This window comes from Mirounga leonina, unplaced genomic scaffold, assembly GCF_011800145.1.
Source record: "Mirounga leonina isolate KUSES-001 unplaced genomic scaffold, KU_Mleo_1.0 Mir_53, whole genome shotgun sequence".
In the NCBI taxonomy this organism is placed as follows: domain Eukaryota; kingdom Metazoa; phylum Chordata; class Mammalia; order Carnivora; family Phocidae; genus Mirounga; species Mirounga leonina.
The window spans coordinates 22,148,283-22,165,648 of record NW_023270807.1 but is presented as its reverse complement, the minus strand read 5'-3'; the positions used below and the strand labels follow the sequence as shown (position 1 = coordinate 22,165,648).

General features: G+C 40.4%; 1 protein-coding gene across 5 annotated transcripts in view; it reads left to right on the top strand.

The window, feature by feature from the left end:
* The window catches only part of DST (dystonin), a 364,537-nt gene that overhangs the window by 157,794 nt on the left and 189,377 nt on the right, over positions 1–17,366 (top strand). For all 5 annotated transcript variants that reach the window (XM_034991245.1, XM_034991240.1, XM_034991239.1 and 2 more), the window contains one exon: positions 9,545–9,711. In XM_034991245.1, coding sequence (XP_034847136.1) covers positions 9,545–9,711 — 167 coding nt within the window. The remainder of the gene's footprint in view (positions 1–9,544; positions 9,712–17,366) is intronic.

Below are 17,366 nucleotides of genomic sequence, written 5' to 3'. Positions count from 1 at the left end.
TTCCTTCCTTCCTTCCTTCCTTCCTTCCTTCCTTCCTTCCTTCCTTCTTTCCTCTCCCCCTTATTCAGCAGATATTGAGCACCTAATCTGTGTCATGTTGGGCAGAGTGCGAGGAGACTGTTTGAAGGGGAGAAGTAGCTTGAATGGAGGACCCTAAGAGAGAGGGAACATGTGGTCCACATGGTTTGAACTTCATTGATGATAGAATTGAGAAGGGAATGGCTTGAGGCTAGAGAGATCAGCCAAGACTGAGCCGGAATACAGCAGAGTCAAGGACGACCTGAACTGGCATTTGAGAGTAGGCCAAGCCTTGGTGCAATGAGACTAGTTAGGAGACTGTTACTAATCCAGACACTGAGGCTTAGTTCCAGAAGAAGATGGAAGCTCTTTTGAGCCCAATATTATTCCAGGTCTCTCATGACTGTGTCTTAAAAGATGTCATTGGTATTGACATTGGAGACTAGAAGTGATGGTCCAGACCAAGCATAGTAGTTACTGCAACTCAATAATTGGTAGTGGGGAAAGAGAGAAAACGGAATAGAAGACCCTTTTTCTCCCCTAAGCACAGTCTTAGGACATCTAATATATCCATGTTATTAGGTGCTTGTGTCTTCCCTAGGAATGTGGGAGACTAGCAGATGACTGAGTGTGACGAGTCAATACCCATGACGAGTCAGTACACATGACGAGGTTTTAGAAGAGTTGGAGCAGCTCATGCTTTTATTTTTTGAGAGTTCTAGCACTGGTTTCTTTGGATCCCAGATTGTAGAAGCAAGACAGTCCGTTTGTTTTCAGGTGTTTGTTGTGTCTTTCGAGCTGTTTGTTGAGACTGGTTCACGTTGCCCGATAGTGCCTTATGAAGCGCTGGGTCGGTGTGCACTATGAAACGGAGCTCATCCCTGAGCAGGCACATGCCTGGTGCCACCACAGTTAGAACTCTGTGCATTTGGGTTAGACTTGCTTTCTTGTGTTTGAATTCTGTCTGTACCTCTTTACACCCCCCACCCCGAGACTTTCCTACAGCCCCCAGCACCTTCTTTTAGTTCTGGTTATTATTGTTTCAATCATTGTATGTTGTCTCTGCTCTGCCAAGAGGGAGAAGGGAAATTATGTAGTAAAGTATCAGTGTTGTGTCTAAGGGCAGAGGTAATGTGGGAAAAAGAGACGCGAAGGTAGTAAAGAGTATGAGAACTTTGTTTTGTTGGTAGCAGTTTTTTTTAGGCTGAGGTTTTTGTTTCTTTTAATTTCAGTTTTTGATCTTCTATGGAGTGAAAAGATAAAACAGAAATAGTGACTTCTTTATTCTCAAGGCTCAGGATCCTGAACTATGAAAATGATTTCATATACTAGGTATCTGGATTCTTTTTTTATGCCCTATATGGCTCAAAATAATTTTGGTAAAATATATAGCCTGCAGCCATATTTCTAAATCAAATGGTTTTGAGGACTTCTTACTTAATGGTTAGATTTTTCTGAGCATTTGTTCTAATTCCAGTAAGAACAATGCTTTTAGAATCTCCATTGGAGAACCCACTTTCTAATAACGTGACCATGCAGTTTTTGAGAATGCCTTACTGTCGCATATTTTTAAACCCGGAACTGTTCTCTGTAAACCAGCTTTCGTCAGGGCTCTAGAAAATACTTGCACTTCACATAAAAATCTTGTAGATTCCTCTTCCTAATTTTACTTTGAACTATCTTGGAAGAGGAATACACATAAAGAGAATGGTGGTAAAAGGCAAATTACCCTTTCTGCTCTCGGCTGGTAGTGGCACCACCATCTTCTGGGCTTTACGCGAAGGAAATAACATTTCTTCTGTAATTCAAGTGAAATAAAGATTTGGCCAATTCAATGTATATATATTTAGCAAAAAATATATGAAGATTGGGTGTTTTTCTGTTAATTTGCTTCAACCAATTCAGTACCATTTTCATGTGGGAATTGAACCAATTATATCTGATAATACTAAAAGTAAATTTAAGCAGATCTGTGATAAACTATTTACTAAAATTTCACAGTTAAAGCAGATATGCCGGAAAAAAAGTCAGTGAAGTTGCTTAGTTGAAAAATTAAAGAAAATAAGCCAAGAGAATTATTCCAATTATAAGTAAAATAGAAAGCTCCTTAGATGCATACCAAGATATGACAGTTTAGAAGAACTTCAGATTCCCAAGAGTTAGACTCAGTTCTAGAAGAAGGTGGAAGCTTTGCGGAGTTCAGTACCATTCTAATGTCCTGTCATAATTGGGTCTTGAAAGATACTGTGAGTTGACATTGGCGTTCACTGGGACTTGTGATATAAAGACATTTTAATTCAAACATTTTGATCTCCTCTCATAATACTCTCCTTAATCTTGGAGAATACTAGATTTAGGTGGTTTTTATGAAGTGCTAAAATAAATTTTTTGAAAAATGTTGTTAAATGTGTCATTTCTATTGTGTCAATAGTAAGCAGACAAAAACCTACTTGGTCAAGTGACATTTTTATGGGTGCATCAGTTTTGTTGGTTGGAGTTTGCACATCCCCCGTAGGTATTAAAGCCTCTCCTTCCTGTGTGGGACCTTGAAGTATATGATGAAGCAGAAGTGATCAAGGATATCCTGGTTGCCTGAATGAAATAATTCAGATTCCACAGGTGCCAAACTCAGTCACAAAGACATATGTTCATGGGGCATTTACTTTCTATTATGTGCCAAGCTGTGACTGGGTTAGACATTGTAATACGAAGATGAAGAAGACACCTTTATTTTGTATGTATTTGCTCATGTGTTAGAGGGAGAGAAGTTATCTAATGATGATACACAGAATGTACTATTGTAGCAGTCTGTGCGGGCGCTGTGGGAGCACAGAGGATGGTGGAACGGGGTTCCTCAAAGGGACAGAGGAGTGAAGAGCTTGACTGGGGCGGCAGCTGGTGAGGGCATTCTAGAGGTAAGAAGAGCATATATAAATGCATAGTGTCCTGTGGAAATGTGTTCTTATTGAGGGAACAAGGAGTGGTTCAGTGTGGCTGGAGCATGAGGAGGTTTTCGGGTGAGTGTTGAAGGGGAGGGTGGGGAGATGAGGCTGCATAGGACCGTGTGACCAATTGAAGGTAGGTATGGACAGAGAAAAGGGCATCAAGGAGGACTTCAGGGTTTGTGATTTGGGGGCAACCAGGTAAATGATGGGGCCATCCTCCAAGCTACGAATACAGAAGGAAGAGCAGAAGGAAGAATTTCTCTTTTGGAGAAAGAGAAATTGATTTTTCTCTGCAGTGAGTTTGAAGAGGTCGTGTGCTAAAGCACAGTGGAGCTGGATAGATTCAAGTCCAAATTTTACTTCTACCTGTTAGTAGTTTGTGCACTTGAGCAAGTCACATAGCCACTTTGTGCTTCATTATCATGTGTAAAATGAGATTGTCTGTTGTGATGATCATGAGATAATATTTGGGAAGCACTTGAGCACACTCTCTGGCTCACTGAAGTGCTCAAATTTGGTTAGTGTTACTATTTTGACAGAAGTGTTCATTAGGGAGTTGGAATTTATAGGTCTTGAGTTCAGGGGTGAGGTTTGGGTGTAACCTAGGGATCCCAGAGTCATCAGTATGAGGGGGGCGTTGAAACCACTATAGAAGATGAGATTATCCAGGGAGAGTAGAAAGAGAGGCGTGCTGAGCACCAAGCCTGAGGAACAGCACTAAAGGAGGGGTAGCAGAAAACTGAGAAGGAAAGGCCAGACGGGCAGGAGGAAAACCAGGAAGGAGTGACATCAGGAAAGCCAGGGAGGAGAGACTAACACTGACAGATGCCTGAGAGAGATCAGGATTAGAAAATGGACGGATTGAGGGGCACCTGGGGGGTTCAGTCTTTTAAGCGTCTGCCTTCAGCTCAGGTCATGATCCCAGGGTCCTGGGATTGAGCCCCACAGAGGGCTCCCTGCTCAGTGGGGAGCCTGCTTCTCCCTCTCTCACCGCTCCTCCCCCTGCTTTTGCTCTCTCTTGCTATCTCTCTCTCTCTCAAATAAATAAATAAAATCTTAAAAAAAAAAAAAAAAGAAAATGGACGGATTGGAAAGCAACCCTTGAGTTCTTCTCCAGGATGTTTTTCTGGCATTAGGCTGCAGGCTCCATGAGGATGGTTGTCTGACCAATGCCCAGTACTGGTACGAGCAGACATTTGTGAGTGCTTAGTGAATAAGTGAGACTATGGGAGAGGAGGTAGTAGATGATTGCTCACCATATCTTTGAGCTCTTCAGGTGCCGCGTGACCTCCCTCTTTTTGTGCCCACCACTTCCTCTGTTATGTTTCACTGTCTGATTTCCTTTTTTCATTGGGAAAATCAAGTCATGAGCAGGAACCTCCCTCACTTTCTTGTCTGCTCACTGCTACTTAGTTTTGGTGGAGTGATTGGGATGGAAGCCAAACCACAACAGGTTGACAGGTAAAGATAATAAAGGTAAAAAATATAAAAATAAAATCTATTTTTAAAAAAGACATAAGAAGGTTTTTTTTTTTTTTTTTCAGTTGCTTTACTGGGAAGAGAGAGAGACAATGATAAATAAAGAGGGAATTGAGTTTATGAAGCTTATTTATTTTAGGATGGAAGAGACTTGGGCATTTTAAGTACTGAGAGCAGAGACCCAGATGAGGAGGGAATGATTGATAGAGTGAGACTCCCAGGAGGCAGGAGGTGGAAGGATTCTGAGCACAGGAGAAAAGCAGGTCATGTGGAAGCCAAGTTTGTGGGTAGCAGGGCAGGGCAGGGAGGGAGTTCTTACTCATGTTGCTATTTTCTTTATAAGGAAGGAGATAAAAAAGTGATTGCGAAACATAAGGGGGTGGTGGGTTAGGGAGTTTCTTGCAAATGGTAAAGAATGTTGAAAGAGGTATCGTGAAGGATGGAAAAACTGGCCAATTAGGACACCAAGAAGAGGTGCTCGGTGTCACAGAGCACTTAGCTGAATTGCGGAGCTGGAATTTGTGGCAGCAGCAGCCCACATGGGACTGTGGTTTTCCAGGGGAGCTTAGAGCATAGGGCACGAGTAGAGGCGACTTACAGCGGACTTGATCAGGATTGGGCTTTGGCCAGGGGGTTGCAGGGCAAGGAGAAGGTATTTGAAATGGTGGATCCTGTCGTACAGGCCAGATAGAGAAGGAGGTGAAGATAGAAGAGGGCTCATAGAGTGGGACCCAACTGGACAAGTCAAGGAATGTGAGATGTTGATGAAGCCAGATGAGTGGTTTAGCTGGGGATAGAGAATGAGAGTAGAAGAAGAACAGGAACTCACTATTAGAAGTTAAATGTCTGAGCTGGGCTAGTTCTGGCATAAGATGCTAAGATCCAGGATGTTAGCAGTAGGTGTGGAGAGAAGGTGGACTGTGAGGGAGACAGGTACACGCTGAGCCGGGTGTTGGATCTTTGCGGGAGGCGGGGGGGCATGCAGGATCATTTTTAAGGAGAAGAAGAAGGTGGTAGTACAAGAGTGGCCTGTGGTGTAAAAATGAGGTGTTGGGACGTGTGGGTCATGGTTGGAAAACTATTGGTTGTGCATCACTGAGGGAGTTAGAATACACTTGCCCTGCTACAGGCCCGGGGGGCGGGGGGGAGGTGGGACTTGACCTGGGGCAAGAGGGGCAGACCTGGTTCAGTAAAATGGTAGAAGTGGTGTGAGGTTCAGAAGAGGTCAGAGACTTTGTTTACCACAGAATAGACATTTCTGGAAAGCTTGAGAATGGTGTCAAGCCAGGTCAGGAGAGATGAAGCATGACATACAGTCATGGGAGGCTCTGCGACAGGAAAAGCCTGCATTTGGGTGGGAGCCAGCAATGACCTGGATGTGAGGCATGAGGGCTTCGAGTTTCCCAAAGGAACATGGCGAGAAAGGACTTTGTTTTTGGTGCTAGCTGACAGATTGTTGGGGAGAAACGTTAAGCGGCAAGCACGGCTAATAAAATTGCGGTGGGAGAAGCTAACATTTATAGAGGTTTCTACATGCCACACACTGTGCGAAGTGTTTGATGTGGATTTATTTTATGGAATCTGTAGAACCACTCAAGGAGGTAGAAATGATGAGGTCATCATTTAAGTTTTCAAAATGAAGAAAATGGATTTTAGAACGATGGTGTGAATGGCTCTCGTTCATAATTCCGCTAACTGTTGGGAGTTGGAATCTGAGTCCAGGTGGCGTGAATGCACGCCTTCTCTGATCTCCGAACTGCCTCCAGGATTTGAAGGGAGGAAGCTCGATTACTTCCTGGAATCAGACCTGACCTGTCACTGATGGAGGATTCAGGCTGATTTGCTGAATGCACAGATTTTAAATCAGGGGTCATCAGTGATGACTACAGACTTAATTTTTAGAGTTTAACTTATTTTTCATTTTGGTTTCGGTTGCACAGTATTATGAAAAGTTTGATATACTCAGAGAGGTAGTGGTTAATGGTCACAGGACATTTTAAAAAATACCCAGAGCTTCTCTGTAGGAATAATACTCAAGTAATTGGAAATAACAGGAAAAACTGAATATGAGTCAGTGTGTTAGCAGCCTTTGATATGTTAAAGTTTGGTGCGTAACATTTGAAAATCACTGGTTTTTAAATAGTGTGTGCATGTGTAACAGTCTGAAATAGTGTGTGTGGGAGTAATAATCTGAAATTCATCCACTGGAACCTTATTAATAAGATTACTTTCTCCTGGTTGATGTTTAGACTTTTCATCCTCTAAACTCTCCTTCCTTTAATATCCTTCCTGCGTAAAGTGCTGTGCAGCGCCTGAACCTATTAAACTTACCTTGTAGTCGAAACTTACTGACTTCCCTCGTGAATAGGTAATTCAGTGACTGGACTGGGATGGTTCTCGACCCACAGAAAATAGTTCCCCTTCTCTCCAGCTACCTCCCTTTTCTTTATTTGGTTGTAATTACCACCCTTGTAGCTCCTGTGCTGTAAGGGTTTCCAGTAGCAGTTGATCTTATAATTCGTAAAGGCGAAGAGGAACCTGTTGTCAAATTTTACCTGGAGGCTCAACTTTCTTGTGCACCGTTTCCTAGATTCATTTCTATGAACTCTGGTTTTTATAGATTTTGATTTATTTGAGGCAGCAAATTTAAAAACTTTATTTTTTATTTCCCTTCATAGTAGGGGAATTGGGAGAATAATACAACCAAGTTTTTGCTTCCCCCTTTGTCAAAATGAATGATAAAAACCACGATCAAATTGCTGACGTTACGCCATGTTCATGTTGTTACATTCTCACAACAGTGTAGTAACAATTACCATCATGATTTTACAAGTCAGAGAACGGTCTTTTTTTTTCTTAAAGATTTTATTTATTTATTTGACAGAGATACAGCAAGAGAGGGGACACAAACAGGGGAAGTGGGAGAGGGAGAAGCAGGTTCCTGCTGAGCAGGGACCCCGATGCGGGGCTCGATCCCAGGATCCTGGGATCATGACCTGAGTCGAAGGCAGACGCTTAACGACTGAGCCACCCAGGTGCCCCCAGAGAACGGTCTTAAAGCAGTTGAGTAACTGGAACATAAATGGTGGAGATAGGATTTAAACTCCCGGGATGTGCCAGAAAGGCTCTCCAGCATAATTTTATTTTATTTATTGATTTTTAAAAATCTTATTTATTTAGAGAATGAGAGAAAGTGTACAAGTTGGGGGTGGGGCAGAGGGAGACGGAAAGAGAATCCCAAGCAGACTCCAGGCTGAATGCAGAGTCGAGGTGGGGCTGGATCTCAGGACCCTGAGATCATGACCTGAACGGAAATCAAGAGTTGGAAGCTTAACTGACCGAGCCGCCCAGGCACCCCTCTCTAGCATAATTTTAGATTAGAATATCAGTTGGAAGTTGGATGGAAGAATATTGGTGGTTTTTCTGCTCTTTTTCTCCATGCTAAAAAAAGAAAAAGGAATTCTTCTTGTATATTATATATAATGTGTTCATGTGTGCACATAGTTCTTTCCATGCTATGGAGATTAGCACAGATTCTTAGGAAAGATGATTAAATTGAGACACTTATGGGGATGCCTGGGTGGTTCAGTCAGTTAAGTGTCTGCCTTTGGCTCAGGTCATGATCCCAGGGTCCATCGAGCCCCATGTGGGGCGTCCTGCTCAGCAGGGAGCCTGCTTCTCCCTGTCCCTCTGCCCCTCCCCCTGCTCATGCTCTCTTTCTCAAGTAAATAAATAAAAATCTTTAAAAAAATAAATTGAGACACTGTGCTCCACTTTCCAATTATCTGTCAAGGAGCATGTCTGTGCTGAGTAGTGGAGAAAAGGTGTGTGTGGCCCCCGCCGGCACGTCCATGTGGTGGTGTTAGGGACTGCCAGGCCTGGCGTGGACTTTAACTGCCATAGCCTGCGCTGGGTCCCCGGTGGGCCATGCCTCCGGCCCTTGTGGCAGCTGGGAGGAATAAAGGGCTTCCTGTTTGAGCCTAGCACTGCTGTACTTAAAAGGCTTTCTTCAGTCTGGGTTTTTAAAATTTTCTACTTGCAGTTGTTTGACTCTGCCTGTTTTGACCTCTGACTTCTGTGCTGTATTTACAGTCTCTGAGTAGGACTTGAGACTGAAAAGAGTCTTAAACATGATCTGTCTCTACCTCCTACCTCCTCATTTTATAGATGAGGAAGTTGACTCACAGTCATGAAATGAATTATTCAAAGCTCTGGGACTAGTGGCCAGGACTAGAAGCCAATTTCATGACTTCACTGATGTTTTTCCTTACAAAATGATTTGTGACTCCCTATGTATTGCTTCCAACTCCTTATTTACTCATCTTGATCCTGGCTTCCCGCCTGGCTCCTTGATCCCTTGGCTTTTCATCCTGCACTGATTTGAGGGAACAGTTGTTTGTTGGTGTTAATCCCAGCTTTGGAATCACTGTGTGACCCCTGATAGAGTCACTTTGTGCCTTAATGTCATCAGCAGATTAAGTAGGACCCTTATGTAAATGTATAATCATGTGAACTGGTGATCTGTTTTATTTAGTGGAAGAGACTTTTAGAAAATTTAATGAAAACAAGTAAAGTATAGGGAAAAGTCAGTTAATACAGATTTCATGTTGAGTAAGCTATGCAAGGAATCATGAGAAAGTTAAAGAGACTTTACATCAAATTGTTACATAATATAGTAAATTGGGGACCTTCTTTGTTCTTTATACAGAATACCTGTTGGATCAAATCTTCCTCTGAGGGTAGTAATATAGATTAATTTGTAGGTTTTACTTTTGATCTTGAACTTGGAAAAACATTTGGTTGAGTTGTTTTACCCGATCTGATTAGTAAAGAGGAATCTCATTGAAAATTGGAATTTTCAACGCTGTGACATTTTGGCATAATGAAAAAACTAGATGCTTGGGTTAAATCCTAGTTTTCTATCTATGAACCTCTTTGAAACTCAGGTTCCCTATGTGTAAAATGGGAAAAATATACTTAGCTTTCCAGTGAGAATTATGAGGATTAAGTAAAATAATACTTGCGAAGTTCTTGACACATAGTAGGTTCTCAGTCTGAGCTAGCTTTCTTCCTAATGTTTTAACGCTTTCTATTATATTTAGATATCTGATATCCATGTTACTGGAGAGTCAGAGGATATGTCTGCTAAGGAGAGATTGCTACTATGGACACAGCAGGCAACAGAGGGTTATGCTGGAATACGGTGTGAAAATTTCACTACCTGCTGGAGAGATGGAAAACTATTTAATGCCATCATTCATAAATACAGGTATGGAATTGGTGGGGTCTTTTTTCTCAGACAAATATGAGAAGTGTTTCTTCCATTTCCAAATTTCAAAATAACCTTTTATTATTACAGAAGCAATACATGTGCATGGCAGAAAGTTAGAAAATACAGACCAGACACAAGTAGAAGCATCACATTCCCACCGCTCCAAGATCATCACTCTAAACTTGTGCATACACACAGACTTACACAGCTATAATATGCCTTTGGATTTTGCTGGTAACTTGGCAGACAGTAAGCTCTGATAATATAGAATCTTGGATGAGCACAGCTGTGCATACGGAGGACTGATGAATGGTAGGGTGAGGGTTTAGTTCCAATTTAGAGCTCGCACATGTCCAAATTAGAGTCTCCTAGGCTCGTTACTCTAGTGAGTAGCGGGGTTCAAAAGTGGCCAACTTTGGGGTGGTTAACAGTTTTCTGGTAAGAATATTATTATTTTTTTAAAGTTTATTTGTTTCATTTATTCATCTCTACACCCAACATGGGGCTCGAACTCACAACCCCAAGATCAAGAGTCGGTGCTCTTCCGACTGAGCCAGCCAGGCACCCCAACTGCTGAGAATTATTAACAACAAATCCCAGTTAATACTGACATAGCACTTACTAAGTGCCAGACACTATCCTAAGCAGTTTTTACATGTTTTGACTTATTTAGTCTTCACAGCATCCCTACAGGACTATTATCATCCCCAGTTGACAGACAAAAACTGAGGCACAGAGTAAAACTTGCATATAGTCACATAGCCAGCAGGAGGCAGCTTTGAGATTCAGACCCGGGGCCTCTGGTTTTTTACTCCGTGCTTTTGTTGTCTTATAAGGAGCTAGATCCCCAGAAAATATTGACTGAAAACAATGTATTTCTTGATCTCAGTTACTTTTCTTAGTTTTGCAAAAATTACATCATGTAGTCAAAGAACTGTCTTCCTAGATAGGATAAGCTGAAGCTATAACTCATTAGACTAACAAACTTATTTGATAAAAACAATAATTATATAGAGTAGTTAATATTTGTTAACTTTCTATACGTGAGGCATTCTGTCCATTGCTTTCCATATGTTACCTCATTCGGGTCTCCCAACAGTACCACAAAACGGACTGTTGTTTACCCCACTTTCACAGAGGAGGAGCCTTGGGTTTGCCAAGGTTACGCTACTTAATACATTATAGAGCTGAGATTTTAGCCCAGGTCTGCATGATTTAAAATCTCATTCTCCCCGTTTCTCTCCTTTCTCTTTCTGTTTTTCCTTTCACTACCCTTTTCTCTCCCCTTCTTCTCTTTCTCTCATTTTTATTTTGGAAATTTCAACATCAGTAACACTGTAACGAATCTCCCACCATCCACATTCCAAGTGCCTTAAAACACTGTAGTAGTCTGCTTCCTTTATGGAACACCATTTCAGTACAGGTAGGTATAGTCTGACTGATTAAAAAAAAAAGCCAGAATCAACTTGCCTATACATGCTGAAAAGAAAGTACCAGACCTCCTTGAGTAACACAGTGCCAAGAGGGTTTAGTGGTTACATTTCAGTTATCACAATGCACTTCTCGTGTGACTTAAAACAGGCCCTCAGAAGGCTGTGTAGTTGGGCACATTTTATACCCGGGATGATAAGATCTTCTTGGCCTTTGAATAAAAATATTTGGATTGTTATACCTGAAGGATTTATGTCATGATGCATCTTTGAGGGTGTGCTCTTTTCTCTTTGAAGTGTTTTAAGTAGAAGCAAAGCATTTAGAAGCCAGCTATTCTTCTAAAATAATTGACTTTTAAAAACAATGGTCTCTAGACATTGTCTCTTTAATACTTGTGAAAGAGTAGAAGTACAAATTAGTATATGCATGCTGTGCATTTTTCTCCTAAGTACTTAAATAAGTCACTATCTGTCAGAAATGGTGAAATTTCCTAGGGAAGTTTAATGTTATAGAGCTCCTACTGCTTTAGGAGAGAATTTGGATCTTGTGAATGTTATTTGTTTTGAACTTTTAATCTGGTGGAGTGATCATTTTAGAAAATTGTTTAGCTTTAACTTTGAACTTTGATTTCCTAGTTGGCTTTGTTTTTCCTTGTTAGAATTCATGGTAAAAATAGGGAGTATCAGGTTTAAGTGCTCACAAGATTTCTTTGTTGCTGAAGGTTGTTAAGTTATCCTGTGCCTCATAAAATATTACAGTGGCCTTTTTCACTGGAAGAAATCTTTCATGTGTGGAACTGTATTTTTAGCTAAGGTCCTCAGGCTTTTCTTTTTACTTAAAAAACAATCAAATTTTTTTCTTCTAGCATGTGTAAGAATTAAATGGATAGGGTTGAACTGCACATAATTTTCACTGTTGAATGCTTTAGAATACTAAAGGGAAATGAGAAAGTTATAAACAATTGTAAAATCCCTATAAGCAGATTTTTGGATATTGGACAGTAGTAATCACATTTAGAGAGTAGTGTGTAATTTATAGTTGTTTTTACTTGATAATTATTTCCATAAATTTTGTAATGTATTTGGATTTGCCATAGGAACATACCCACTTACTTGGGTTTTGGGTGTAGTTTTTGGATAAAAAGACCTTTTTTATAGGAGTTCAATGTGACTTATGTAATAAAAATGATCTGAGGTGGTGGCACATGGGTTTGGTTTCTACTCAAATACCAAGTCTAACTGTATGGAATACTTGGTCGATAAGGATCTTAAGAGGGAATGAGGGCTTAGCAGGAAAGAACCTTCAGATTGCTGCTGTGGCTGGAAGGAGGGATGTGGGCTCCTCAGGGAGCAAGTTTGCATGCCCTAGAGAGAATATGAAAGATTTCTCTGGAGATTGGAAGGAAAATGGATACTGTTTGTCATTGAAAAGTAAACCAGTATCATTTGTAGTAAGTGATCTCATCAGATTTTTATGTACATTATCTTCTGATGGTTTAGAAATACTGATCTAAAGTGGGAACAGAGAAATAGCATCTTTCAGATTTTGTATTACTGTAAATACTGTCAAAAGTTAATCAAGTACATTAAGTTGGACTGTCCAGCATATATTTTTATTAGTGCTCCCATATAAGAGTATGACTTTTGAAGTGGAGAGAATGTTTATACCAGTAAGCAATACTTTACTAACATGAAGTAAAAATGAAATTTTTATCATAAGACTAATTTATAGATGATCCCTGAAGTTAAAAAGAAAGTAACTGTCACATAGAAGGCTCCCAAGAAATATGTGCAGACTGTTGACCATGTATCAATTTCTGTGTTAGCTGTTTTTATATATGATAGCTTTTAAAATGGTCACTGTCCTATGAAAGAGATGACACTATTTTCATTTTTATCTTTGTATTAAATGATCAAATTATTAAATAATTGAAGAAACTGGAGCTCAAAAGGGAAACATGACCTACCTTTTAAATGATGGAGGTGACTGCTCTGGAGTCTCAAGTCCTCATAGGCTTCTGTATAACTACTTATCATAATCCCCTGCAGGCAAACTAGATATCAAGAAATGGAACTGTTGACCTGAGCAACTGGATAGTGCAGCGTTGAAAGCTAATGATATTCAGCAAAGATATATGAAAATTCTTGATGAATTTAAGAAATGACTAAATGAATAGTACATTTATAAATGCCAACTAAAGATCTTGGTCCCTTGTAGGAAATTAATGAGGAACAACATTAATTGCATAACTTGAAATTAGCCATCAACGAAAATAGCATCACAACAACTCATAATGTAGTGAGGAACATTGTAGATAATAAGAGAACATGAAAACACTTAGCATAAGTAAGAGCAAAACCACAAATGAACTGTCCTATAGTTTTGGTATGTCATACTATCCTAAAGAAGTGAAGAGCCTGGATTACGCAAAGGCTAATAAGAATGATAAAGTAGTATGATTTAGTGGAAGAGATTACGAAGTTCCATAGGATTTTTTTTAGAGAGAGCGAGTGAGCAAGCACATCCAAGTTGAGGGGAGGGGCAGAGAGGCAGAGGGAGAGAGAATCATAAGCAGGCTCCATGCCCAGTGCGGAGCCCAATGCGGGGCTCAATCTCATGACCCTGAGATCATGACCTGAGCTGAAATTGAGTCCGACACCTAACTGACTGAGCCACCCAGGCATCCCGATAGGATCTATTTAAATAGGTCAGTAATTCAGATTATAACTATGCTTATCGTGAGCACAGTGTAATATATTGTAGAATCACTATGTTGTACATCTGAAACTAATATAACATTGTATGTCGACTATACTTTAATTAAAAATAATAAATAAATCAGTTAATGATACAAACACTATGGTTTTCTATTAATTCTGTCTTAGGATGCTGTTCCTAATTCCTTCTAGGAATGTCTGTTTGTTATGTTCAGTTTTTAATGGAAAGAATTCAAATAATAAAACTGCCATATACCTATACTAGTTGGAACTTGTTTTCTTTGTATAGTTTAAGTTTTCTTTAAAGCATATTAAAATCTTTTCACTGCAAACCGCAACTGGAGAGAGATCTCGGGTAAATAAGCCTCACTCTTGCCCCGAACCTTAAGTTTCATTGAAAAGAATAACAAGGAAGACTGGATTTGATGGACTTGGATCAAAAGGATGTCACAAAAGCATTCGATAAGTAGCTTAAAAGCAAGAGAAGTAGAATGAACTGAGAATCTGCAGCCACGGGATTCTAAACTCTAGTAGATTAATCACTCTGGTAGAGTTTGGATATAGAGGACTAAAATTCCCATCCGTAGCACACGTTCTTCATAGTACGTGTTCCAAACAGAGGATTCAACTGATATTTCTGTGTTCTGATTTAAGAGCGTGCCCAAGTATCACAGTAAAATTGATTTTTTTTTTGAAAGAAATAAAGCTCTGACTTCTAGCTTGAAATCCAACCCCTGACTTGTCTTAATTTATCAGTCACTGCATGTAGACAGCTACCCCTGAACATCGATGAAAGCCAAGTTCCAAAACAGCCGCACTCACACTGTGAAAACATGTCTACCTGAGCAGGCATGAACATGAATGTGTGCCCACAGGCCAGAAAGAACAGTGCAAAATGTGTAGTAGAGCAGGGCAAGCCTGAGGTGGTGGTAGAGGAAGATGCTAAGTCTGTCAAGACTGAAATGTGTGTGTGTGGGGGGGTATTTTGCAGAGAGATTATTTCTGCTTACTAGCATCTGTTAGTCCTAGTCTTGTTTTTAATTTATGCTGCTATTCATTCATGTAAATTTCCTTTTGAGGCCGCTGGCCCTCTTTTCACAAGCAAGTTTTAAACATATTACTCAGGTAAGACTCAACTTTGAGGTAGATGGTATTCAGGAGTATGCCATTTAAATATTTTCTAATCAGGCAGCCAGACATTTTTCACTTGTCTGAGTGTAGCTGGATAGCAGTTATTTTGTTCATTGTTTGCATTTTGAGTTAGAATTTATTGGGACCATCATATTTCATTAATTTTAAATGTTTAAAGATGCTGTAATTGGGAAGATTAGACTGTAAGGTTGTAGTCAGAGTCTTGTTTTTTTTTTTTTTTTAAAGATTTTTTATTTATTTGAGAGAGAGAATGAGAGACAGAGAGCATGAGAGGGAGGAGGGTCAGAGGGAGAAGCAGACTCCCTGCTGAGCAGGGAGCCCGATGCGGGACTCGATCCCGGGACTCCAGGATCACGACCTGAGCTGAAGGCAGTCGCTTAACCAACTGAGCCACCCAGGCGCCCCCAGAGTCTTGTTTAATAGTCTGACCTGGAGGGCTGTGATTCAGCCACATGCTTGGATTCAGGCACACCTTACAAGCTAAACTGGATTGGACTGGTTTAATACTGGGAGGAGGCCCCATAGGGCTTGAAATGTTCCCATCGGAAGTTGGGTTAGTGTTGATGAGGTGATTTTTTCCCTTCAGAACCAGGTCCGCCCTTAGGCTGCAGAACCCCGAGGTGTGAGAGTGTGTATGTGTGTGAGCACACACCACGCAAGTAGGGGCTTTGCTTCATGTGTGGTCATTGGCTAGGCGTAGACACAGAGCCCTGAAGGTTATTAATTTTTGGGAAAGTCACAAATATTCCTGTTGAACAGAACTGATTAGAACATGGACTTTTAAATTTGGGAATAAGTACATATCTTTTTTTAAAATTTAATTTAATTTTATTATGTTATGTTAGTCACCATATAGCACATCATTGATTTTTGATGTAGTGTTCCATGATTCATTGTTTGCATATAACACCCAGTGCTCCATGCAGTACTTGCCCTCCTTAATACCCATTGCCGGGCTAACCCATCTCCCCACCCTCTCCCCTCTAAAACCCTCAGTCTGTCTCTCGGAGTCCACAGTCTCTCATGGCTCATCATTTTAAATGTTCTATTAGCCATATTAAAAAAGTAAAAAGAGGGCGCCTGGGTGGCTCAGTTGGTTAAGCGACTGCCTTCGGCTCAGGTCATGATCCTGGAGTGCCAGGATCGAGTCCTGCATTGGGCTCCCTGCTCGGCGGGGGGTCTGCTTCTCCCTCTGACCCTCTCCCCTTTCGTGCTCTCTCTCTCTCATTCCCTCTCTCAAATAAATAAATAAAATCTTTAAAAAAAAGATTTAAAAAAAGTAAAAAGAAACAGGTGAAATTAATTTTTATAATATTTTTAAAATCACATTATCGGGCGCCTGGGTGGCTCAGTCATTGAGCGTCTGCCTTCGGCTCAGGTCATGATCCCAGAGTCCTGGGATCGAGTCCCACATCTGGCTCCCTGCTCAGCGGGAAGCCGGCTTCTCCCTCTCCCTCTCCCACTCCCCCTCCTTGTGTCTGCTCTCGCTATCTCTCTCTCTGTCAAATAAATAAATAAAATCTTAAAAAAAATAATAAAATGACATCATCAGAAAAGTCTTTTTTTTTAAATTGAGGTATAATTGACATACAACATTATATTGGTTTCAGGTGTACAAATTTGATATTTGTATATATTGCAAAATGATCACCATAATAAATCTAGTTAATATCCATTAAAAAAAAAGTCACAAGTATTTCACTTTGTGAGGCAAAATCAAATTGCTTATTTACCTTATCAAATAAACTCAAAACAGTTGAATTCTCAGAGCTCACCCTGAAGAGCTGGTACATTTTATAGCAGTTTCTACAGTAAGTATTCCTTGCCACAGCCCTACTTTTTGTTGTATCTGTGATTAAAAAAAAAAAGCAACTAATAGAAAATGTTAATACATTAACATAATAAAACATTCAAGTAAAATAAAAGGGCATGCATTGAAATGTGATTTCTTTCACCAGATTCCCAGTCCCATTGCCTAGAGGCAACTGTTCAGTTTCTCTTGTATTCTTCCAGAAATTTTCTGCACATATACAATCACTTATTTTTCGGCAGGGGGGAAGGGTCATCTCTGTTGAGATATAATTTACATAAGCACCTAATCTTGAGCATTATTATAATCTTTTCTAAAACACAATTGAGAGAATGGTATATATGTTATTTCGCATTTTTCTTTCTCAATTTATTTTGGATGTCTTTCCATATCAGCAGAAATAGGTTTACCTTATTCCTTTAAAATACTGCAGCGTAGGGGTGCGTGGTTGGCTCAGTCGTTAAGCGTCTGCCTTCAGCTCAGGTCATGATCCCAGGGTCCTGGGATCGAGCCCCACATCGGGCTCCCTGCTCAGTGGGAGG